General features: G+C 34.2%; 1 protein-coding gene across 2 annotated transcripts in view; it reads left to right on the plus strand.

The window, feature by feature from the left end:
* The window catches only part of SMARCAD1 (SWI/SNF-related, matrix-associated actin-dependent regulator of chromatin, subfamily a, containing DEAD/H box 1), a 102,340-nt gene that overhangs the window by 52,833 nt on the left and 24,214 nt on the right, over window positions 1-25,293 (plus strand). For both annotated transcript variants that reach the window (XM_045820326.1, XM_045820325.1), the window contains 5 exons: window positions 3,252-3,353; window positions 7,116-7,197; window positions 8,676-9,067; window positions 18,321-18,520; window positions 23,799-23,889. In XM_045820326.1, coding sequence (XP_045676282.1) covers window positions 3,252-3,353; window positions 7,116-7,197; window positions 8,676-9,067; window positions 18,321-18,520; window positions 23,799-23,889 — 867 coding nt within the window. The remainder of the gene's footprint in view (window positions 1-3,251; window positions 3,354-7,115; window positions 7,198-8,675; window positions 9,068-18,320; window positions 18,521-23,798; window positions 23,890-25,293) is intronic.

Genomic DNA, 25,293 nt, shown 5'->3' on the forward strand with positions numbered 1-25,293 from the left:
GTATGAAAGGAGGAGGCTAGCAAGGCCCCAGAAGTTTATTCATTTTATTTTTAATTCATTATTTTCAGCCAGCATAGCAGAGATAACAAGTGCAATGAGTTGTAGCCTTCCATAGTTAGTGTTGCAACTTTCTGTTCATTTTTGATAGTCCTCCTCCTGTCACTTCACAGTAACTCACACACTGCAACCCTTCATCTCTAACATTCCGAAACAAATTTCAGTTCATATTTATCATGCTGTTTATTGTAGTGTTTATTTCTTAATCATTTAATGTGTATGATAGTGTGTTACCCTTTTTTAAAAGGTTCCTTGCTCTTTTTAATGTGTCACTGATGAAGTTTTGGAATGTTGTGTCTCTAATTGGATTGTTTTTAACACTGTAGTTTTTATTTTCATGATTTTGCACAGCATAGTAATTTTTGGAAATGCATATGTCGTTAGAACAGAGTGTAGTTGTCAACAGAAATGGACCAGACATGGTTTCAAAATCATGTGGGTCTGAGTGGTGATTTTCCTATTAGGACTTCCCAGAGACTTCACACAGCACCCTTATTAACCACAGATTCTTTGAGAATCATTGCCTCTGCTTGTTGGTCATGAATCCCAGGTGGCAGAGCACATTGTTCTGCACCCCAACCTACTTTTAATCTGAGCCCTATTCATAACTGACCGTCTTAAGGGCTATTTTGTAAACAGATCAGCACCCACCACAATGAAGTATACCTTGCCTCCAGTGTCCAAAGGCCAAGAAAAGGGTTGTCTTCTTTTTTTTTTTTTTTAAGAGTGGAATTTGCAACATACTCCAGATTGAACCTTCATAAAAACCTTAAAAGTGGTGGGCCCCAGAACTTGAGGGTGGTTATTTCCTACTCCGACATGTATCTGTCTTACTAAGGCCATCTAAAACACCATTGCTTTCTCCTTATCAAGTCCAGTAAGTGTGTTATCTTCAGTGTAGAGGAACAAAGTGATGTTCTGTGAACTGTGAAAACAAAGTCATTGAGTACTATATTATGAAAGAGAGCTGGAGAATTACCAGAACCCTTAAGATGGTGAAGGTGTATCTGTCACTGACTTGTGCAGATAAAAACAAATTGCTTGCACTTGCCCTTTCTAATTGGGATAGGGAAGAAAAAAGTATCTGCCAGATTGATAATGCTCCAGTAAAAATGCCGCATCTGGTAGAGCATCAGCAGTTGGTCTCATCACCTGTTTATTTATGTTAACCTAAAATAATTCTCCAAGACCAGTCCAGCTTTTGTAGAGGCCAAGGAGGCACAGTATATTGGGATGGGATCGTGGTGTGAAACTCTGCCTTTCCTCCAGGAATAATGCTGCTGCTGCTGCTGCTGCTGTAAGAGGGGCAATTCTGGGTACTTAGATTTGGTATTTCCTACAATAATGGCCCTTATTTCATGAGTTACAGAGCTAATACTGGATTTCTGCTAGGTCCAAATTATGTTTGCTCCAACTTTGCATTCTGGACCCAGAAAAATAACCACAGGATTCATTATAACCTCTGGATCCACAGAGACAGATTTAGGCCCAAACTCCAATCACCCGGAACTTTGTAAAGCTCTGATATATCCTATGGCCTGCATAGTTTTTTCAATTGCAAGGATTAGCAGAGCTGGCAGAAGCTTGAGATTCGAGAGCAACCAGCAAATGATAAGGAAGACTGTCTACTGTGTGTTTAATTTGTGCTATCATGTATTTGATTGCCAGAAAATATTTACTATTTTCCAAATATTTTAACTTTTTTATTGAAGTGAAATACATCATAAAATTAACCACATTAGAATGAACAATTCAGTAGCATTTAGTATGTTCATAATATTGTGCAAGCACCACTCCATTTTTATCACCCTATAGAAGTATGCCATACCTTTTAAGCAGTTCCTCCTCTTCTGTCCTCACCCCAGCCCCTAGCAGCCACCAATCTTCTCTTCGTCTTGGTGGATTTACCTTTTAGACACCTAAGGTTTTATTTCTGGTTATTATCCATCTGTGACCTCTAAAAGGCTTGTTCTTGGAATTTCAGTGTCTTTAGCTATAGAGTATGGCAGTATGAATTTTGAGGGCTTCGAAATGCCTTCTCGAAATATTAGTATTAGTCCCATGCTCAAAATCCTATTGCTTCTTGATTAATGACCTTAGTTTGGCCCTCCATGTCTTATGCATTATTAGTTTTGGTTTTATTTTTTAGCCATTAGCCTATTCATGGTCTTTGTGCTTCAACCCAAATGGGCCACTCACTACTACAGAAATACATGCAAGGTGGTTCTTCCTGCTCCAAACTTCCATAGCATTTTTAGTGGTTCATGAATCTTTTATTTCAATTATAAATATACAGGTACTGTACATAACATTTTATTTGTCTCTGTCTTGTGGAATCTCATCTTATTTCTTGTGTTCAAATGAGGTATCACTTACAATTTATTTTTATCTTCAGTAGTGACTGAAAAATAGCATTTATTTGTTGGATAAGAAAGGAGGTAGAAGAGAAAATATGAGACTCATTTTTCTCTGTCTCGTTGTATAACATATGGTAAATTTGTAAGCTGAGTAGAGATAGGTAAATGCTTTTGATTGACTGAAATACAAAGAGATTGTGTGTATGAGTAGCTGTTATTCCCAGATTGATGCTTAATTTATATATTATTTAGTTTCCCATAAGTTGTTTCTTTGAATCAAGATGAAGTAAAAGCAAACTTCTTTTCTTTCAGTATATGAAATCTATAGGGGAATATCAAACAGTGAGCACAGATAATCCATTTTGTTGTTGTTGTTGTTGTTGTTGTTTTGCCATTAGGTTGGAGAGGCTTCAATACACCTGCATTATTTCAAGTTAATGTGAGAAGCATTCTAGTTTATTTGTTTTTTAGCAGATACATCTCATTTTGAGCACTGTTCTGAATGAAGTATGAATTGTCACTTACCAGATATAGAATCAAGGTCTCTCAGAGATCTTAAACCAGCAATATATTTTTAACCTTAAAAAAATATAAATGTCTCCTTGGCTGTGTGGCTTAGTTGGTTTGTGTGTCGTCCTGTATAACATATCCTTAGCTGAGGATTTAAAAAAAAATTAAAGACCTAAATGTGTCGATTTTCACATGAACAAAAAGAACCATTTTTTGATTCTTCTAGTCAAATGTGGTAACTTCCAAATCAAGTCAAAATACAAATGTAATTTGTCTTTAGACTCTGGTTATTGATGAATCCTTAAATTCTCATTTTTTCCTCGTTAGGGAGAAGAATCAAATGAGTCTGCAGAATCTAGCAATAATTGGGAAAAGCAGGAAAGTATTGTGTTGAAATTGCAAAAGGAATTTCCTAATTTGGATAAGCAAGTGAGTAGTTTACAGTAATTTAATCAGTGTGCACTAAATATTTGTATTACAAAATAGAGTTTGAGATGTAAAAGCTTTGGATGAGTTTTGTATTTTTTTGATTAAATATTTTCCTTTATTAATATAAAATATTTTATATGGCTTGTTAATTCTTTACATTGTTTATTTATCTTATTTGCTAACTATAGTATCAGTATTATAACCATAACAGTCATAACTATAGTAACAATTTTGAACTTATGCATAAAATGTAAATTATCCAGAAACCCATCTATAACCCCAAGACAGCTGTTTTAGCTTTTTTATATTCTTTTTCTTCAGATTTCTCATGAAGAATTTTAAAGTGTAATAGTGCATTTCATTGTGTTAATAATCCATAAACTTTGTTCTATTTGCCTGATAGTGAAAATACTTTAAGAGTCAGTAAAGCCCATACCAAGATGCCAATGCTAAAAGGACCACTTTGATTGTATATAGGAGCACACTGTTTGTTTAACACTTAGAATACACTTATACTTGCATAATTGATTTATTCAAGTATATGAGCAGGTAGTACATAAGCTTATTTCTGATGAGCTGAATGCAAAAACTTGCTGCTATACTGCTTCTTTACATATGTTGAAACTATATGTTTGAAGTTGACAGTTGATAAAAGCCTCATTGCATGTTGAAATATAATGGAGCAAACACTTTTTGGTCCTCTAGTACAGCGATTTTCAACCTTTTTCATCTCATGCCACACAAACTAATTACTAAAATTCTGCGCCATGAAAAATACACTTTTTGTCAATATGACCAAAAAATAGACATAATTTTGGCTTATTCACACCAGATGGCTATTGTGTTAGCTGTGGGGTTTTTTGTTTGTTTTTTTTTTAATTGGCAGTCTAAGGGAAAAGAGGTCAGTTCCCCTGACTAAATAGTTAGGTATTGCATGTTTTAAAAATTCTTGTGGCACATTGGTTGAAAACTGCTGCTCTGTTGTTCAGAGCACTTAATAGGAAAGGTAAAAATGCAAAAGAAAAATCAAGCTTCCTTCTCTCTGAAGACTATTGTTTGTTTGTGGTGGTGAAATAATACATACACAGAAGCATTTGTAAAGCAGCATAAAAATAAATGTGAAATAGATGACTTCTATTAAGTTTTGGGTGATTTTCTTATTTTTTTCTTTTTCTTGAAATCATATTTTATTGGTTATGCTGTTACAGTTGTCCCCATTGTTTCCCCATTGCCCCCCACCACCCAACACCCCTCACACTCTTAGGCAGTCCCCACACATTGTTCATGTCCATGGATCATGTGTGTGAGTTCTTTGGCTACTGCATTTCCTGTATTGTACATCCCCTTGGCTATTCTGTAACAACCTATTTGTACTTCTTAATCCCCACACCTGTCTACCCGTTCCCCCACACCCCCTTTCCTTATGGCAGCCATCAAAACGCTCTTCATATCCATGATTCTGTCTGTTCTTCTTGTTTACTTAGTTTGTTTTTCAGATTCAATTGTTGATACATACGTATTTTCTTGCCATTTTATTGTTCATAGTTTTGATCTTTTTCTTAAATAAGACCCTTTAACATTTCATACAACAATGGTTTGGTGATGATGAACTCCTTTAGTTTTTTCTTGTTTGGGAAGTGCTTTAGCTGCCCTTACATTCTAAATGATGTCTTTGCTGAGTAGAGCAATTTTGGCTATAGGTCCCTGCTTTTCATGACCTTGAATATTTTTTGCCAGTCCCTTCTAGCCTGCAAAGTTTCTTTTGAGAAATCAGCTGACAATCTTATGGGAACTCCCCTGTAAATAATTAACTTATTTTCTCTTGTTGCTTTTACGATTCTCTTTGTCTTTCACTCTTGGCATTTTAATTATGATGTGTCTTGGAGTGGGCCTCTTCGCATCCATCTTGTTTTGGACTCTGTGCTCCCTGGACTTGCATGTCTAGTAGTATGTCTATTCCCTTCACAAATTAGGGACGTTTTCTTTCATTATTTTTTTCAAATAGATTTCCAATTTCTTGCTCTTTCTCTTCCTCTTCTAGTACCCCTGTGACATGAATATTGGAATGCTTGAAGTTGTCCCAGAAGCTACTTATACTATCCTCGCTTTTTTTAATTCTTTTTTTGTCTTGTTGTTCTGATGGAGTTTTTTTTACTTCCTTATGTTCCAAGTCATTGATTTGATCCTCAGCTTCATCCACTGTACTGTTGTTTCCCTACAAATTGTTCTCTATTTCAATTAGTGAATCCTTCATTTCTTACTGGATCTTTTTTATGTTGTTGAGGGCTTCTCTAAGTTCCTTAAGCATCCTTATAACCAGTGTTTTGAACTCTTCATCTGATAGATTGCTTATCTCCATTTCATTTAGCTGTTTTTCTGTAGTTTTGATCTGTTCTTTCATTTGGGCCATGTTTTATTGTTTCCTTGTTTTGGCAGCCTCCCTGTGTTTGTTTCTATATATTAGGTAGAGCTGCCTTGATTCTGTATCTTAGTAGTGTGGGCTAGTGTAGTAGTTGTCTTATGGGGTCAAGTGGCACAGCTTCCCCTATCACTCAGGCTGAGTACTTGAGGTGTACCCTTTGTGTGGGTTGAGTACATCCTCTTGTAGTTGAGCCTTGGTTGCTGTTGGCAGATCAATGGGAGGGATTTACCCAAGCCCATCAGCTGCAAGGATTAGCTATGACCACTGACCACCAACCTCTGCCCTGTGTGGAGAGTCAGCTGTGCAGGGGTAGGGTGTTAGTGCTCCAAAGTGCTCTGTAGTTGTCCACTGGGTACACTGGCCCTGGGGTTTCTCAGGTGGTGCAGGCCAGTGTCAGCCCCCACCTGTGTTTTGCCCAGGACTCCCCTGCCTGGGCTACCAAGCAGTCTGAGAAGGCTGCCATTTATGCTGGGCTTGGAGATTCCCAGGCAAAGCGAAGCAGTGAATCTAGGCTGGCTGCTGCTAGTACTGGGCTGGGGGCTCAATGGGGCCAGAGTTGTGAAGCATAAGCCAACACCAGCCTTTTGAATGGAAAAGCATCTGGGTGGAACCATAAGTTGGGTGGAGCTGAGTCTCTTGGGATCTCCAGGGCAGGTCAAATAGTGTTAGCCAGGTTTATAGAGTCTCAGATATGGCACCAGTCTGCCAGGTTTAGAAAAGGGAAAATGGCTTCTGTTCACCCAGATGCTAGAAACCTCAGTTCCTCACTTTATGCCACTGGTTCCTTTCAAGCTGCTACCCCCCATTCTAGAGCTCAGTGGAAGTAAGTCTGAGTAAGTGAGCCCACGTGTGGGTTCTTTTAAGAGAAACTGCTTGAGGCTTCAGCAGTTTCTTCCACCAACTCAATCCCCACTGGTTTTTGCAGACCAAAGTTTTGGGGACTTATCTTCCTGGCCTGGAACCCTGGCCTGAGGTCCTGGTGTCGGGCTGAGACTCCTTGTTCCCAAGATAATGCATCCCAAAATTTTATCTGCCACATGTGGGTGAGGCACCAGCCACCACTGTTCAGTGTTTGTGTCCCACCTACCAGTCTGGATGGATGTGGTTGAACTCTGTGGTTGTCAGACTTCCATTCAGCTCAGTTTCTGACAGTTCTGAGTGATGGTTGTTCTATACTTTAGTTGTAATTATAATGTTGTGTGAAGAGGCAAGCCATGTGTATGATGCCACCGTTTTGACAGGGAGTTGATTTTCTAATTTTTAAAGGAACATAACAGTTTTATTTTCTTCAAGCTTCTAACGTTAGATTTTTAACAAAAACATCAATCACTTATTTTTAGGAACTAAGGGATGTACTCAAGGAACATGAATGGATGTACACAGAAGCCTTAGAATCTTTAAAAGTATTTGCAGAAGATCAAGGTAATTATCCATTCTATGTTATTAATGTAGAAAATACATATTTCCCATTATATAATAAATTTTAGTATGTAAAAAAATATCAAACCTATTATCAAATAAGATAATGGGATTGTAAAAATGTTGGAAATAATAATGCAAAAATTTCTTTAAATGAACTGTCCCAAAATGTTTTGGCCTATTAATTATGGCAGTTAAAATAAAACAGTAAATATCGTTTTCTTTTTCGATAACTTTCTTTGAAATTTTAGCTACTTATAAACTACCATGTGTTATTGAATACAAAAGAATAATTTTTTACATTTTAACAACTCTTTGAATGGATCTTCAGATTGCTCGTTTGATGATCACTGCAGTGTAGATGTCCTACTCTGCCCTTGCATGAGTGTAAAAGCACAAACATCAGAAACTTACAAGATGGGAATTGCTGGCATGAAAGAGAGTCCCTTGCCCCGTAGTGGAACACTAACTTTAGGAACCAAATTTTGCATGAGACATAGTGGGGAAGAGTTGAATCACACATGGTTAGTAACATCCTTAAGCAAGAATTAAGTACATTATATTGACTTTAGGTTTTTATTGTTTTTTAATAATGATTTCTTTTAAGAAAGACTTTACTAGAAATTCTTTTGATGGTGTGGAGAATTTTATTGTGTGGAGAAAAGAAAGCCACTGGTATCAACAATTCTGAGTCTGAAAATTGATTCAAAAGGGATAGGTTATGAATGTGAAGAAAGTTGAAGAACACCTTATCTAGCTTATTTGGCTTTTTTTTTAATATATACACAAGAATGAAGGTATATAATAATAAATGTGTAAGTCGGAAAGCTCTTTGGGTAGGTAAAACAAGCATTATAAGTATTAAAATATTGTATGAAGATTAATTGGTACATAGTTTCTTTCTGGTACATAAAGTAACTATCTTCAACCAGGCATCTTAGAAATTTGTGGAATATGATTCATTAGTCAGTGATAAAGTTGTGGTGCCTTTTATTATATTTAAATAATTTTTAAAGTAATGATATACTTAGACTAGTTGGAGATGGTGAGGAAAAAATTAACTATAATATGGAAGGTTTAAAGTTAGGGTTAGCCTTAACCCTAACTTTTTTTTGCTATGCCCATCAGTATTGGCATAGTGATGGGGCTGCTAGGTAACATCTGGGACATGTTGTGGATATGCAGCTGCCATTTATATTTTCAGGACCTTCATTAGAAAATGGGGATTTATATTTAATCCTTTGAAATATAAATTATCACCTGTATTTGAAATTAATTAACATATTGTATAACTTCAGATTCTACTTCAGTGTTTCTCTTTGGAGTATATCAAGACTTAACAATAAGTTGTAGTGAATTCTATATTCAAAAGGAAATTATATATATGTTTAAATATTTTCTTACCTGATTTGAAGTGTTTCATCTTTATATACATTTAATTTACATTTTTCTAATTTAGTTGTTTTTGTCTTTGTACACAGATATGCAGTATGCTTCACAAAGTGAGTTTCCAAATGGAAAAGAAGTTTCTTCAAGAAGTCAAAATTATCCTAAAAATGTAGCTAAAGCAAAACTAAAACAGAAATGTTCCATGAAACCACAAAATGGTTTTAACAAGAAACGTAAAAAAAATGTATTTAATCCAAAGAGAGTTATTGAAGACTCTGAATATGATTCAGGTTCTGATGTCGGTAGTTCACTAGACGAGGACTATAGTAGTGGCGAAGAAGTGATGGAAGATGGCTATAAAGGTAAAATTCTTCACTTCCTTCAAGATGCTTCAGTTGCTGAGCTTACTTTGATTCCTCAGTGTTCCCAGAAAAAGGCTCAGAAGATAACAGAACTCCGGCCCTTTAATAGTTGGGAAGCTCTGGTAAGGCTACATTCTTTCTCCCCCACTCCCTCTGTGTGTGTGTGTGTTTAATTCATAGTACCTTTTATAGTCAAGGTGTCTTCAGCCCAGGGAAGCATACATGGGTGGCCTTATCCTGTGTAGAGTCAAACATTACTTTCATTGTAAGCCAATAGTATTTCAAATAGTGTCATATGACCTAATTTTGAATGAATTAAGGGGTGATTTTCCTGAAAAAACCCAAGCTGATTGGCTGGGCATACTGTCACTCATCCTTTTGCATAGAAACTTGGTTCATTTCACTGCAGAAGAAGAAATTAGAGCTTACATTTAAGAAGGAGTCGTTTCTAGCCTGTTCTGATCTGTTACTGCCGAGGCACCATGCAGAAAGCAAGAATGTGGCAGAAAATTAACTACAACTACTTGAAGAGCAGTAGCAACATCCAGAGGAGCTCCATGATTCCAGTTGCCAGCCTAAGTGTTTTATGCTTCACCACAAAAGAAGCCATTGTTTATTTTCTTTTTCTTTTAAAAGTGACAGCTCAATCTCTAACATGTTTTTCTTGGTTAAACAACGTGGCCAGTTTATGGAGTGTAGCAGGCTGCAGCGTTTTTAATTAAAAAGATAGAAAAGTGTGGAAGCCTAGAATTCAATCGTTAGGTGAAGGGAAGGCATAAGCACTGGTAAGTACACTCTGCATGATCATTTTCTGGAATTTGATTTCCTATAAACAAGTTTTATTCAGAATACCTGTATTTTGAGTTTTATAAATGTCAATAGTCAGCAAATCTTACTCATACAGAAAAATGTAAGAAGTCTTGTTTTTTAAATTTTGCTTCAACTTTTGTGAGAATGTGGACTTCCATGGCATGGATTATATATAGGCCATGCCATGATACCTGCCGTGATAGCAGTATGGATTATTATTATTTACAGCTTTAAGAGATAAAGTGACTCTTGATGCTTTATGAATGTTTAGGAAGTTTTTATTCCCTAGCTTAGGTTGCTTTTGTGATTAATTTTATACTGCGACAAACCTATGTGAGCCTTAGTTCCCTGGGTGTCTTGAAGTGTGGTACTACGGAGGGTCCTTGAACAATGGTTGGAAAATAATTTTTTGAAAAACTGCAGTATTTGAAAACTAGAGAAACAGAATCACACTAGCATTTCGCAGCTTTAAAACAACATTCGTTTTGCCTGAAGCCTGTGCTTTTCCAGAGAACATCTGTCAAAGCAGGCCCTTTCAAAACTTGTTCAGCTTTGCCTGAATGATTTATTTGTTAAAGTATTTGCTGAAGGGCTTTCTTGTTCTCCTTTTCTTGCTTTTCTTATTTCTTTTCATCTTTAATGGTCTCTCCTGTGTTATTGCAGAGCTGGGTTGCTCGGGCTTGTTGGGATTCTAACTTATTTAATAGGATTGCAGTTATCTGCACTAGTGTGTTTGGTTACTGCTACTACTTGCCCAAATATCTTATAGTAACAGTAAATTAAAGCAGAGTTCTATGTGCCAAATGGTTTTAAAAATATTCAGCAACTTAACATGTAGAAAACACATTTCCCCTACTAATTAATTGGCATAGTTTAAATTAGTCTTAACATGAATTTGTAGATTATGTTACCTGCCGAAACCTCGTCCCCTTTCTAAAAGTTGAACACAAAGAAGTGTATTTTTTGCTAGCTAGGCATGTAAGTATTGATTATTTTATGTAGCAATTAAAAAGTAAACTTGCTACTTGAATTCAGTGAGTACTGGGCTTTGCTGTCCTGAAAAAAGTAGGTAAATGAAGAGGTTTTGGAAATAAACAGTTAAAATTAGCAAGTCAATGTATGGTAAAGCTTTGAGTTTTATTTGTATTAGAACTTTAAGCTTCTACTTTCAATTACTTTAGAATTTTGACTATGACTGATTATAGGGCAATTTAATATCAAAATGATCAAAGAGAAAGTTGAATATTTTAGTAGAAAGCTGTAATTTACTCCTTCCCTATTAATCAAAGAGATTTGATAATGTACTTGTAAACAACATCAAAATGAAGCAAAAGAAGAAATTTACTTTTGTTTTCATAGGTACTGTTTTTAGAAATTCCTATTAGAATTAGTTGAAATTTTAATTATATTACTCAGTCATAATTAATGAAAATTACATTATATGTTAAGAACAGGATGCAGAAATTTAGTAAGCTCTTAACGTTATTGTTGAAGCTTATTTAGTCTTTAAGGATTTGGAATTTGGTAATTTTTATTTCATTAAAATGCATAGTGAGCCAACAAATCATTTACACATACATTTTAATTATGATTTAGCTAAAACTGATGCCTCTATAACATTGATAGCCTAAATGTAGCCACTAGTATTTTACTGTCCTATTTTGTTTTAAAAATAATTCAAAAGTGAAAATTACGTTAACACTGCCTTTTAAAACAGAAGTTGAGAAGTCATACATCATTGTTAGGACTTTTTTGTTAGAGAATTACACTTTTAAAAAATTAAATAAAATGCTCTTACATGTTCTAGTCACCATCATTTTACATGAGGAAAAGTTGGTTATTTAACAAACTCAGTAAATTGTATTAGGTTGTTTATGTTTGCAGCCTTATACCCATTTTTTCCTTTGAATGAACACTTAAATATTGTTTGTCAAGTTTTCATAATGTTTTCATTTTACTTATTTTTCTGCTTAGGAGCAATAAAGTGTGTGTTTATTATAAGAAACACATCATTGAATCATGTAGACTTTGGAAATAGAGCAGGCCAAAAATGTCATTAGTTTTAAAACATGTACTGTCAGTGTGGTAAAATTGGGATTTTTATTGCCAAATTTCATACATTTGATGGCATCAGTTTACTAACCACTTAATTTTTTATTGCTTTGTGCAAAGTAGGGTAGAGATGCTATTATGTCTGTATGCTTTATTCATGAGTAACTGATTCATGAATAGCTCAACCTAAAAACTTCATGTATGCATCTGCTTAACATTTAGATCAGTATAGATACAGTTTTTCTTGACTGTTAACCAAGCAACCTAGGTTGAGTTTATTTTTTAATTTATTTATGTTCTTCACTGAGCTGTTCCCATCTACTAGTAACTTAGAACACAGACCACAGGTTTTCTTTTTTTGCTTTATTTTCATTAGTATTATAAAGTTCTATCTAAATATATCACATAAAGCATTGCAATGCCTACTGTTTTCTTCCTGATAGATGGTGTCAGTAAATTTGTGTATAAGATTATAATATTCAGCTTTGTTTTAATTTTTATAAGTTTGACAAACGTTTAAAAATGATAAATTTATTCTGAGTACTTTGTAGGCTGCTGACAGGTATTTATTGCAATGAATAAAATTAGTACTCTGTCCTCAATACTGTTACTTGTTAGATTGGGAATGAAACCTACTTTTAAACAATTTCCCCCTTCCTGTAGGAATTCAAAGTGTTAGTACTATAAGAGTGACACACTGTGGCAAGAGAGAGGTACTTCAGTTTATGACTATTTTTAAAGGAAAAAGTTCTTAAGAGTGATACTTAAGTTTCTCATCAAAGAGCTAGTACACAGGGCCATAATGATGTTCTTTTTTGAAAATGTAACTAATTATGCAGCAACTAGCAACTGCTTTTTTTTTCTTTTCTTCCCTCTGGAAAAATAACTTTATTGTTTTTCTAAAGAATGATTTGTTTTCCTTGTCTAAAATTAAAACAGTACCTGCAAGAACAGAGAAGAAAGTATAGTCAAAATTCTACCAAAGATTCCCACCACCTAATAATTATTGAGCATTCACCTATTTATACATACATTTTTATATTTTATATCATGTAAATAGGATTGTTTTCTATATTATCAGTAAGTTTAGATTTATTAGTACATTGTTCATTTACAAATACTTTGTATTTCTTAAACTTTTTTTGGTGAAGCAGAGTAACTTACAGGATTGTTAAGTGCTTTTTGTCTTTAGAAAATAGCAACAGAACAGTAGAGTGTTCTTACACCTTTCCTTAAGTACCAACACCCATGTTACCATGACGTCTCTACCACACACACACACACACACACACAGGCCTAGTGAAGATATTGTGAGATTAAATATTAGGATTTTAAAAATACTTGATTTTTCTAATTTACACATATATTTAGATTAATAAATAATTCTATAGGCTTTCACTGCCTCCTAATCCGTATCTATTCCCTGCGTTAGCCTACTTTCCACACTACAGATATCTTCTTTAACTTTTTTAGTCTGATTCTTACCACCTTCCTATCTCTAGATAATACAAACATAAAGCTATTTTTTATTTTTCAGTTGCAGGCTTTATCTGTTGACATAACACATTGACACACAGGGACATAATGACATTATTGTAAGGTTGGATCTCTTCTCACGGTCCATCTCACTCCATGTGCCCATTTCCAGTTTTCCAACCCTACTGACATAAGTCAATATGGTAACTTCAGAGATCATTTTTTAGTATATACATTGTTATGACTAATAAATGCCTTTCATAACTAAGCTGTGTAGAATACTACATGATTACTTTATTTCCTTGCTCACCATTTTGTTTTCTCTAGTTATTAGCTGTCTTGGTTTTTCTGTGTGCTTAGTTTTCTATATAATTATTACTTCGATTCTAAACTCCTCCCCAGCTATCCAAATTTCACCTCAGTTTTTAGACACTTCAAGTATCCTGTCAGTTTTATGTTCTTAAGGAAGTGTCTTTTAGAGTCTATGACCTGCTTTGAATTAGACTAGTAGTATTACAGGCCAGCTGGTCAGCTGTGGCCTTGGGATGTCATTTCCTTGACATCCTAAGGGACCCTGTTGTCCTTCTGGTGTTGAATCTTGTTTCTGAATTTCATTCATGCCTCTTCATATATTTTCCAGGAGGTGATTGAAGCCAGATTGCCCGTTTTGGGATCCCAATTTTGACATTTTCTAGTAGTTTATATAACCTTAAGCAAATTCTCTCTGTTCCTTTATTTTTTCATCTATAAGTGGGGTATAATTATGGTACTGACCTATGAAGAAGTCTAAGGGTTAAATAAAGTAAAAGCCCATTTAATTGCATGGCTCTTGGAAAATGTTAGCTATAGATAGCCACAATAGTTTGTACTGGAAGTGTTGTATACAAGGTCTGACCAGAAGATATCCATCCATGTAATATGAAAGATAGAGACATCTATTGAAGATACAGAATATAAGAAACATTGTATGTAGGACAATGATACCTTAGTCCCCTTCAAGGTATCCTCACACAGTATACTTTGGGACCTCACACAATTCTCCCAGTTGCCATCAGCTGCCCTGTCCTACTTTCCTGAATCTCATCTGTGGTCTGAAACCTCTTCCCTTTCAAAGGTGATTTTAGTTGTGGGAAAAGCCAGAAGTCACAGGATGCCAAATCTGGGCTATAGGGGGGTTGAGTCATCGGGGTAATTTGATGTTTTGCCAAAAAACTCTGCACAAGATGTGATACATGAACGGGCATGTTGTTGTGATGAAGCTGCCAGTCACCAGTTGCCTATAGCTGGGGTGTTCTGAATCATCTCAGTAGTTTCCACAGAGGAAATTTCAAGCTTAATGCAAAATTTGATGCAGATTCATTGCTATACTTCCTCATTTTGAATGTGATGGCCACACAGTACACATTCTCACTCAATGTCATCTACCACCCTCCACCACTGACTAGTACAGTGATGTCATTATTGTTCATGTGTGAGCATTCCAGTCCACTCTCTTTGGCTGCCAGGTTACATGGATGTCACGCAAACTGTTCTCATTATATTAACAGTGGCTGGACCTTTTCTGGACAGACCTTGTACACTATTTGTTGTTTTCTGCTTATTCTCTCTCAGTATCAGTTCTAGCCATATTGAATCAAGTCTTTTTTTTTTTTACTCTTTTTAACCTTCTCTAGGCTTTTAAACAGATTATGGCCGGTTACATTACCCATAGTATATTAAGATTACATTTTTCAGCCTCTCTTGTGATAATTTAGCAAAGTTCTATCCAATAGGATGTAAGCATAAATATATTATGATTTTTGGGAAGCATCTTTAAGAAGGTCCTTTCTTCCTGCTGGTTGAAATGTCATTGTGATCATGGGAACCACATATGGAGGATTTTGAGGAATAAAGTAGAATTACTGATTTTGGAATCACTATACCAGATCTGAACTGCTTCCTGGGGTCCTCATTTACATGACAGAGAAGTAGATTTGTGTTTTATTTACACCTCTAATGTTTTGGGTTTACTGTCACTCATAACTGAACCTGATTGGAATAGACTCATCATGCAATGAAACTTTCTCCCTGAAAATTAACCTACTGATGTTGTACATTCATGGGCAGTGTATCCCTCTCAGGTAGATCTAAATTTTAAACCAGTAGCAATAATTTGAGTCATCTCTAATGATGGCTGTCTTGTAAGGGAGGAGGTATATAGGAAGAGTGGGAAACCCCAGACAGTTAAATGGTATAATTTTGAATTCAGAAATTGACCAAAACATCGGGTTCAGTTAAAAATCTCAGTAGCCAACTCAACGTGTTGCAACATTCTGAAATGAGAGTTGCCTTTGACCCTTCCCTTCATTACCCATACAAACATAAAAATCAGGATAGTATAAGGAACCAACCCCCCCCCGATGTGCTTCAGTTACCAGCGTATGTCTGATCTTGATTCATCTATACCCTCATCTGCTTCCTTCCATCTTTTACTGTTTTTAAGCAAGTCTCAGACTTCATTTTATCCCTAAAAAGTTAAATACATACTGAAAAAAGGGGTTTTTTATCCCTTAAACAAAACCACAGTAACATTGTCACACCTGATAAAAATCATCAATAATTCCTTAATGTTAGAAAATATCCATTCAGGTGTTCACATTTCAAGTTTTTCATAAATGCTGTAAAAGTTGTATTTTGTTTGTTTCACAGAGTTAGGAACCAAATAAGGTTCACATATTGAGATTGCTTGATAGGTCTTGTAATTCTTTTAATCTATAGGTTCCTCATCCACCTATCTCTTTTTTCTTTCTTTTCCTGTAATATCTTTGGTGGGACATCTGGGTCATTTGTCCTCTAGCTTCCCAGTCTGGACTTTTCTGGTGAAAACTCCCTGGTATAGCTTAACATGAACACGTTTTTCTGAACCAGTTATTTTCTATAAAGTTATAATTAGAAGGTTAAAGGCTCCCACCAATACTATAACACGGTTAGTGTTGTGTTTTTTCATCAGGAGACAATAGTGTCTGTTTTTTTCTTTTTTTGTAATGTTAGCTTATCTCTTTTATTAGCTCCAATAAGCTAATAGAAACTTATCTACTCTGACCTAATGAATGGATCATTTGTGAGTCAAAATGGTTCTTCCAATTTCTGGCCTTATTACTCTGAAAGGACTTCCTAAATGCTAGGTTATATTAGTCTCCTTGCAAAAAAGTGCCCATGAAATTTCTTCTTTTCTTTGTAATACCAGTTGTTAAACCTAAAAGTATTTGTTGCATCTTTTTCAGTGACCCAGAACCACATGAGGACAGGGACTTTGTCTATGTAATAGGCACCTTCACCTGTCAGGGTAGTACTTGCTAAAAATAAGAGCATAATAAATGGTAGATGGTTATAGTTTAAAAGCTTTTTGGTTAACTTTTAAGGTCTTAAATTTTTATTATTTAGGAAGGTACTAGTTATACTGAAAAGAAAAGAGTATCAATTTTAGAATCTCTTAACCTTGCTTTGTGATCTTAGAAATTGAAGTTTAGTTTATTCATCCAGAATTGGTGGACTGATCTTGTAATTGCTCTGAGGATTTAATGAGTTAGTGAATAAAAGATATCTAGTAGTTTCTGCACACGAAAAGTACAGAATATATGTTCCCTCTTTATTTTCTGGTTATTGTTGGTTCTCTCACACACATACACATCACAAAAACACAGATACTACATGTAGGTATGAGATAGATTTTTTTTTTGTTCTAATGGACCCCCCTTAAAATCTTCAGGGCGCTGACTCTCATGTTTCCTACTGTTTACATATAAATCTCTTCTCTGGAAAACACAAAGTGCAAGGTCACTTTGTAAAAATGTAAAGTAGTATGCAAATAACTTTATATTTCACAATGCTATTTTTTGAAGCGGTAAGTTTTTATTTTTCAACCCTGTAGTACATTAATAACATGGTTTTGGAATAGATTAGAGATTTTATTTTTTTACCAACTTAACTCTAGGTTGGGTATGAAAAATATATTATTATAAACTTCATTTTTATCAGATTATCTTAGTATATCCTATAAACTTTGAATTTATGTTGCTTGTGATTCTCCGAATTTAGAATAAAATTATAGGGATTATTTAGAGCTGTTAATATGGTTTTTGTAACTTGAAAGAAAATGCTAAATAAGATTCACATGAATCAAAATCATGTGTGGTTTTATCCTAACAGCCCCCCCATCCCTACCCCACATGCTTTCAAACAGCTATTTGGCTTCCTAATCCTTTCACTAAAATATTTTTTGTGATTTTCTCAGCATATAGTTTTTCAGCTACCTATATGGAAAGTTTTTAATTCTGTTATATTATGAAGTATTCATTGTGTCCTTTAGAAAGCTGAATACAAATACATTTTGAAAGAAATTCTTTGAATATCTACACAAAACATTTGTGTTGAAATTAATTTTTAGAAAATGTTTTATCAGATTATTGAATTGGTCATAGTTAACTTTTGATTTATGCAGTGTATCTTTCCAAGTAACACTCTCAGTTTAAGAATAAAATATCAAGTTACAAATAATAATTGAAGTTTTGAAACTTGACAGATTGTACTGATGATAGGTGATGGAGAATATATTTTAGGGAGATTAATCCTATAGTAATATGTCATAGTCATAGGGAGTGACAAAAAACATCAAGAGATCAGGTATGCGATTACTACAGTTGATATTATTGCCTTTGGTACTAAGGTGAATCTTAGATTTTGAAGACAAAACCTGAGACATTAACAATTTGGAGTTTCTTCTATAAGAGAATAGCTACCAGGGTCAAAGTAACAAGTGTGGAATTGTGCATTTGGGGAGAAAGATATTTTATGTCAGTGTGCAAAGTTTGAGGTGACAGGATTATCAAAGTGGAACATGGGTATTTAAATGTAAACATGAAGAATCAGGTTTTCTTATTACTTGATTAAGGTTTTTAGGAAAAGTTTAAATTAAATCTTTTTCCTCATGATGAAATTGGTACTGGCTTTCTCTTTACTAGCTCTGAATTGTTCAATTATTTTCTTTTTATACCATAGTTCACAAAGATGTCCAAAACTAATGGCCTATCAGAAGATTTGATATGGCACTGTAAAACCCTGATCCAAGAAAGGGATGTAGTTATAAGGCTTATGAACAAATGTGAAGACATTTCAAATAAATTAACAAAACAAGTTACCATGCTCACTGGAAATGGAGGTGGATGGAACATAGAACAACCTTCCATTCTGAATCAAAGGTAATATTTGTTGTACATACCTATTCATTATTTTACCTCAGTTGCATAAAATTTCTGAAATTATTTCTGTAATATGCCTAGGGAACTTATGTGGAAGGAAATGAAAACTAATGTCAAAAGAGAAACCCAATGTCTTCTATAAGTGGTATATGAATTGGTTTTCATTGATTTCCTGCCTCCTTCCAATCAGGATATTTTACTCCATCATACCATTACAAATTGGGTAGAGGAAATATTACGGTCTTGTATAACCTATGTTTTCCTTGACTGATGACAGATAATTTCATAGTCACAAAAACTGAAAAGGTGGTTTTAGATACCCCTTTCCAAAATTTGGTACTTCAAAAAATTAGCTGCTTAATAGCATCGGTGTAAAAATTTCTGTATTAGCTCAATTTCTTTTTAATTGTAAATAAAATGAAATGGTTAAAATATCCTGTGTTTGTGATTAAATATTTTAAATGCTTTCAAAAGCCCAGATTTGTAAATATTTTTTTAGGGTAGAAACACATCAAATGAAAAAGATACTTTTATTAAATAGATGATACAAGAAGAAATTATAAAAAGCACTTTTAAAAGGTATATTCTGCAAATTTATTACTTTTAGTAAATACCTTGTCATAATTCTTACAAAAAAAGGCACTAAATTATTTTCACCAAAACATTGGTCAGTCGGTCAGTACATACTAAAATAGCATTCCGTAATTGTGAACACTCCCCATTTTGCATGGTGTTGGGATATTGGAATGTGAGAGATTGTTTTGAACTTCTTTTAAAAGCTTATTTCATTTTAAGTGGTTTGGGGACTCAGACCTGTTCAGCATACTTCCTTTTTAAAAAATGTATAAAATTGTTTACTGTGGTGGTAATTATAGTGGGAAAAACAAGGAAACAATCTTAAGTTCCAAAAATCAGAATATTTAGAATGAATTATGGTATGTCTATACTATGCAGTGTTATGAAAATTTAAAAATGAATTACATCTGTTCAGGGTATATTTCTGAAAGGTATTCAATAAGGTTAGCACTAGGGTCTCATTAAAATTAATTACCTTAGTTAGTGATTATTCTGGTAGTTTTCTAAGTTCATGATCAAAGCATATTTGCTGATCATTGGTTAATTAAAAGTCAAGGTGTGGTTACTGGCCTTTAATAGTAAGCTACAATCTTTTCTGTGCCCTTCTAGGGTGCTATGGGATGGTGTAGGGAAACGTGATGCAGTTCCCACAAAGAAGCTCTTTTCTCTGTTGCATAGAAAGAACTATGGCCATGTCAGCAAATTCATCTCCTAAAAGTGTAGTTGGAGCTGCTCCTTCTTGTTCTACAGCATTGGATATGGGGAGTTCTTCACTCTACAAGACTTACCCAGTTGAGTCTACTTTATCATAATTTGGATTTTAAACAATCAAGTGCTTTATTGCATTACTTTAAAAAAAATTTCTCTCTTAAATCCACATTTACAAAGTCCTGTTATTTGTAAATAGTATGATCAGGTAATAAACTAACCTTTCCATTAGATTGAGGATTTTTAATGGAATATTTAATGGATAATAAAAGTAAAGTTTTTTTTACATATATTTTTTTAGTTGGATCTAGTCCAAAGTACAACTTCTAAAAACCTATATAGATAGTTTCTATAGAGTATTTATAGATGCACTTTTAGGGGGTGAAATTTGTTGTCGTGGTTTTTGTTTTTAGCCATGGTAAGAATTGGACAGGCAATTTTATTTGTTACTCTGGCCAGGCATCAAGATGTCTGTGTACTTCTCAGTATACAGACATTTAAAGTAGTTACCTTGCCTTGGGAGAGGATTTATTAGCACAAAGGAAAATCTTAGACTGTGCTGATGAATAAACCAGTCTTAACAGAACAAATTCTTCATAGCAAAACTATATTAACTGTTTATTTTCCTATTACAAATTTATATAAATTATATAAGAAGGAAAATGCCTTTTAGAGATAAAGGAAATACAGGCGTGCAATAACTCCTCATTAAAAATAAGGTCTTTGCAGGAAAAATATAAGATATTTCATATGTATCTCAAAATCATGACATTCATAACTTTATTTTAAAATGTCAAAACTAAAATTACCTGACATTAAAAACAATATACAATAAGGGAAAAGGAAAACAAAAAACCTTAGTACATCTCCTATTTTATTCTAGTTGTAGATATGTAGCCATCTCAAGCTTTAGCAATTTATCTAAAATTTATTAAATCTTTTAACTGAAAAGATTTTTCAGTGTTCAGTATAAAACATATTTAAATCATATGTTCTGTCTTTCTGGGCTAAATCTAACAAGGTTCTTTTGGTCTTTTTTTTTTTTTTTTTTCAACTTGACAGGGTGGTTCCCTATTCTATATCTAAACAGTCACTATGAAACCATTTGACAATGCCGTGAGTGTAGATCAGTACTGCAGGTGTGATTTGACTAATTCAGAGCACTATAAATATTTAAGTAGCTTGGATACTGATTTTAGTACAAGTCAATGTTGTGGCAGTATTTTCAGCAGCCACGTCATACTTATGGACCATAAACCTTTGATCAACTAGCATCCTTTATCTCTTTCATATGAACTACTTCAAACCAGGCTCTCTAGCCCGGTATTTCTCTGCATTTAAACTCAAATTTAATACCTTGTGCGTACTCCTCCTCCTATTCCAGGAGTTTTTCTGACAGGAGATTTAAAACCAATTTAATATTTATACTGAGGAGAAATCATAGTAACTCTTAATGGGTTTTCCCTAATAAAACAAGTAACTTCAAAATAACATGCTGCCTCATTTACTTTTACGGTCTTAGAAAATTCTTTTTTTTTTTTTAGTGGGAAGTTACAAGACCTTAAAGATACTCCTGGTCCCCCTATTGAAAAGAGATCACTTAACTAATTCAGAAGGCCTGGGCTGTAATTTTTGTCATTTGGGTAACCCTGGCAAATTACATAAGAATTTACATAATGCAGATTTGAAAATCATAGAAAACTGTAGAATGTCAACATAAATGGAAGGTATGATTATATATCATCTAAATATTAGAACTGCCCTAGGGAAAGAACATAGCTGCCCTGTGTTAAAAGTTTGTCACAGTGAATTGGGTTTGAAAGGACTTTTAAACTACATTTTCATTGATCCTTTTACATTCTGGAGAAAGAATCTGTGATAGGCATCACTGTTGTGATATTGTTGCTTGTAATTTAGATAAATTTAGCAGAGGAGCAAATATACACATACAAATACTTGTGTTTTTAAAACAAAGCTATTTAATGTCCTGATTGAAACAGCTACCAGAGCTGTGCTGCAATTGTGGATGAAACAATTTTGAATGAAAAATTCTGTGTAGTAGATTCTTCTCAAAATTCTCTCATCACTTTTTAAAGTTTTGTGTGTAGTGAATATTTTAATAGGTTTGTTTTTTAACCTGTGTTGGTAATGTAATTTAATAACTTTTATTTGTTAGGAACATTTCTTGGCTGTTTGTGATTTACAGTGGGATAGCACGATGGCCCTTGAATGCATTTATAAGGGATGTAATAATTCAGGTTTTATCATTTTCATGGAAAGTGTATAGGACTCAAAAATAATAGGGATCTCAGTTTAGACCATTGAGTGGGTGGGTCAGAGAGAGAGAGAAAGAGATCTTTCATGTTTGTTGTATAGTGGCAAGGGGCTGAGCACTGGATTGATCTTGGAATGAATTGAAGACCAGCTCTGCCACTGCACAGATGGATTTGGATAGCTGTATGGCCTTAAGCAAGTTACGTAACTTCTCTGAGTTCCATAGAGCTCCTCATCTGTGAAATCGGGATGATAATAGTGTCTACCTTATAAGGTGGACTAAATGAAGTAATGATGCATAGTATCTGAAAAATTATAAACATTCCAGTATTAGCATTTATCCTCACCACTACTGAAGTAGAAAGAATTCATTTGGATCTGGAAGTTAAAATATCCATGATAATGTGTTATATTTATTATTAGTTTTGTAGTGGCATAGAAATTAGTTTGTCCAAGAAAGCAATGGACTTTAAAATGAACTGTAAAGACTTTAGCAATACTGCCAATTTTCCCCCTGCGTATACTTTTAATTTTTTCAAATGGGAAATGTTTTGTGTATTGTATACCTCATTGTTGAAACAGATTCTGATTTAAGAAAGCTGTCATTCTATCCTACATCTTTACCCCTTTTCTAGTTAAGGGGTAAATGTCATGATTTCAGAATCTATCCTTTAACCATTCATTATGCCATACTTATGTCCAGACCCCTTCCCTGTTAGCAGGTAGGATGGTGTAAGAGGAAACGAAGGAGACAGGATAAAAAGCTGGAGATTGGGAGGCATGGCTTTGTCCTAGGTTTTCCAGCTATATGGGTTGTATGCCATCCTAATTAGAGGTGAGTTAGCTCCCGAATAAGATAGATTTCCTGTGTTAAAAGCTTAGCCATACACTTTGTAGCTATGCAGCTTCAGGTTTATCATCCGTTTAAATGATGATAATAGCTATTTTTATGGGATGTTAAAGATTAAATGAGATGTTTAAAAATGATGTATCTATGTATCTGTATATAACAGATGTTCAGTACATATCTGTTACTAGTTTTTAACCACTTAACTTTTAGAAAAAACTTTTTTTCATCTATTATAACCCTCCCATACTACATTCCAAACAAATTATTCCCTGGGATTAATTTGTTTACTTGTTTCAAGTTAAAAAAGATTTTTATCAATTGCCTGCTACTTTCTCCTCTCTAATGTTCATTGATGTCTGTCAGATTTACATTTATATATAATTCAAGTATAAATATACAGATGCATGTACCAGTGACATGAGAAGTGCTTGGCATTCATTCAGAAAGTGTTTATTAAATCAGCCTGGCAGAATAGCAGATTATGCTTGAGTTTTTGTCCTCATACTTTTATAATGTGTTAAAATCAAATTAGTACACTATAATTTTCTGGCATAAATATTAGCTTAGAAATATGTTATAGTTAATATTACAGTTATTTGGTTAATTTGGTAATATTACATATGGCTGAATGTCGGAATATTTTTTAAATTCTTATTGCCATATGAAATAAGTCAACAAACATAGAATAAACTTTGACAGGATAAAAAATATATTCTATTTTGGGCTCATTTTCCTAAGTAAGTATAAATAGTTCATAAAAATAAATTAGACCTAGTCCAGTGCATTTGTGTGCATTGTAAACCTAAGTCTCATGTGAGAGAACTAATAGAAGTATAAGTCTACAACATTTGGTAACTCTTTCTTTATCAGTTTATCACTCAAGCCCTATCAGAAGGTTGGTTTGAATTGGTTGGCATTGGTACATAAACATGGACTCAATGGCATATTGGCAGATGAAATGGTAAGTAATAACTCTATTTCTTGGATTTGTCATTAAACGGCATCCTTAATCCTTACTGTCATTTAAAAAATGAAGTTTTCCATTGACTCTGTAGTTTACTTTCCTCACCTCACTGTCTGTATTGCTCTTGCCCTTCCAGTTTCCTATTGCTTATCTTAGCTTGAGACTGCTCACTACCCTAACCCCTAGTGAATATGAGTTCATTGTCTATCTCATCATCAAATTAATAAAAATATGTTTTATAATTTATATATATGTAAAATACTAAATAAGATTGTACTATATGTGCTTTTCCATAGCTGCCTTAAAGTTCATCATAGATACCTGTCCTTGTTAGTAAATAAACTTATATATTTATCAGCAACTTCATCAACAACATTTCAGCTATTTTATTTTTACTAGATGTCTCAGAGATTATATTCTTTCCCAGATCGCTTTTGCTTGAACTAGACTTGGGAAGTTTATTACAGCCAGTAGTCCAGGTACTATCACATAGAAGCTTGATATTTAACCTTAACTGTCTTTCTAGCTATACTTTTTTTAACGTGTTTATTTAAAATGAGTCATGTTTGCCCTGGCTGGTATGGCTCAGTGGATCGGGCACTGGCCCACAGACCAAAAGGTCACCAGTTCGATTCCCAGTCAGGGCACGTGCCTGGGTTGCAGGCCAAGTTTCTAGTTGGCGTGTGAGAGGCAACCATCGGTGTTTCTCTCCCTCTCTCCATCTTTTCCCCTCTCTAAAAATAAATAAATACAATATTTTTTAAAGAAAGAATCATATTCTGTGGATAAAATGTTTATTGAATACATACGTATTACATTGTGTGTTAGATTTCCAAAATAAAAATTAACAGACTGTGATCTTTGTTCTCTAATTAACTTCTAGTACTCTTGAGTGCTTTGACTCTTTCCACACTTACATCATAAAGATGCTATTTAACTCATAAAAAAGTGAATAATATCTGTAAGATTTTGAAATAGGTATAGCAATTAGATACAGAATATAGAACATTACAGTTGTATAAAAACTGGACTTGCAAATTGAATCTGGGTTTTAGGTCCCAACTTTGCCTTTCATGGGCTGTCTGCCCCTTACCAAATAACCTAATCTCTTGGATCCAATATTAATAAAACATAATTTTTATGTCATGAGAGATTATATTTGGTATCAAATGAGGTATATTATGTGAACCTGTTTTTGTAACCTGTGAAGGACAATGTTCATGATAAGTTAGTATCTTAGCTGTTGGGGCTACCATGACAAAATCAAAGACTGGGTGTCTTTAAGAGCAGAAATTTATTTCTCATAGTCCTGGGTACTGAAAGTCCTAAGATAAGGTGTTGGCAGATTTGGGTTCTCCTAGGGCCACTCTGCTTGGTTTGTAGGTAGCCAACTTTTTGGTG

This window comes from Phyllostomus hastatus, unplaced genomic scaffold, assembly GCF_019186645.2.
Source record: "Phyllostomus hastatus isolate PE091 unplaced genomic scaffold, TTU_PhHast_1.1 phas_scaffold_39, whole genome shotgun sequence".
Lineage (NCBI taxonomy): Eukaryota > Metazoa > Chordata > Mammalia > Chiroptera > Phyllostomidae > Phyllostomus > Phyllostomus hastatus.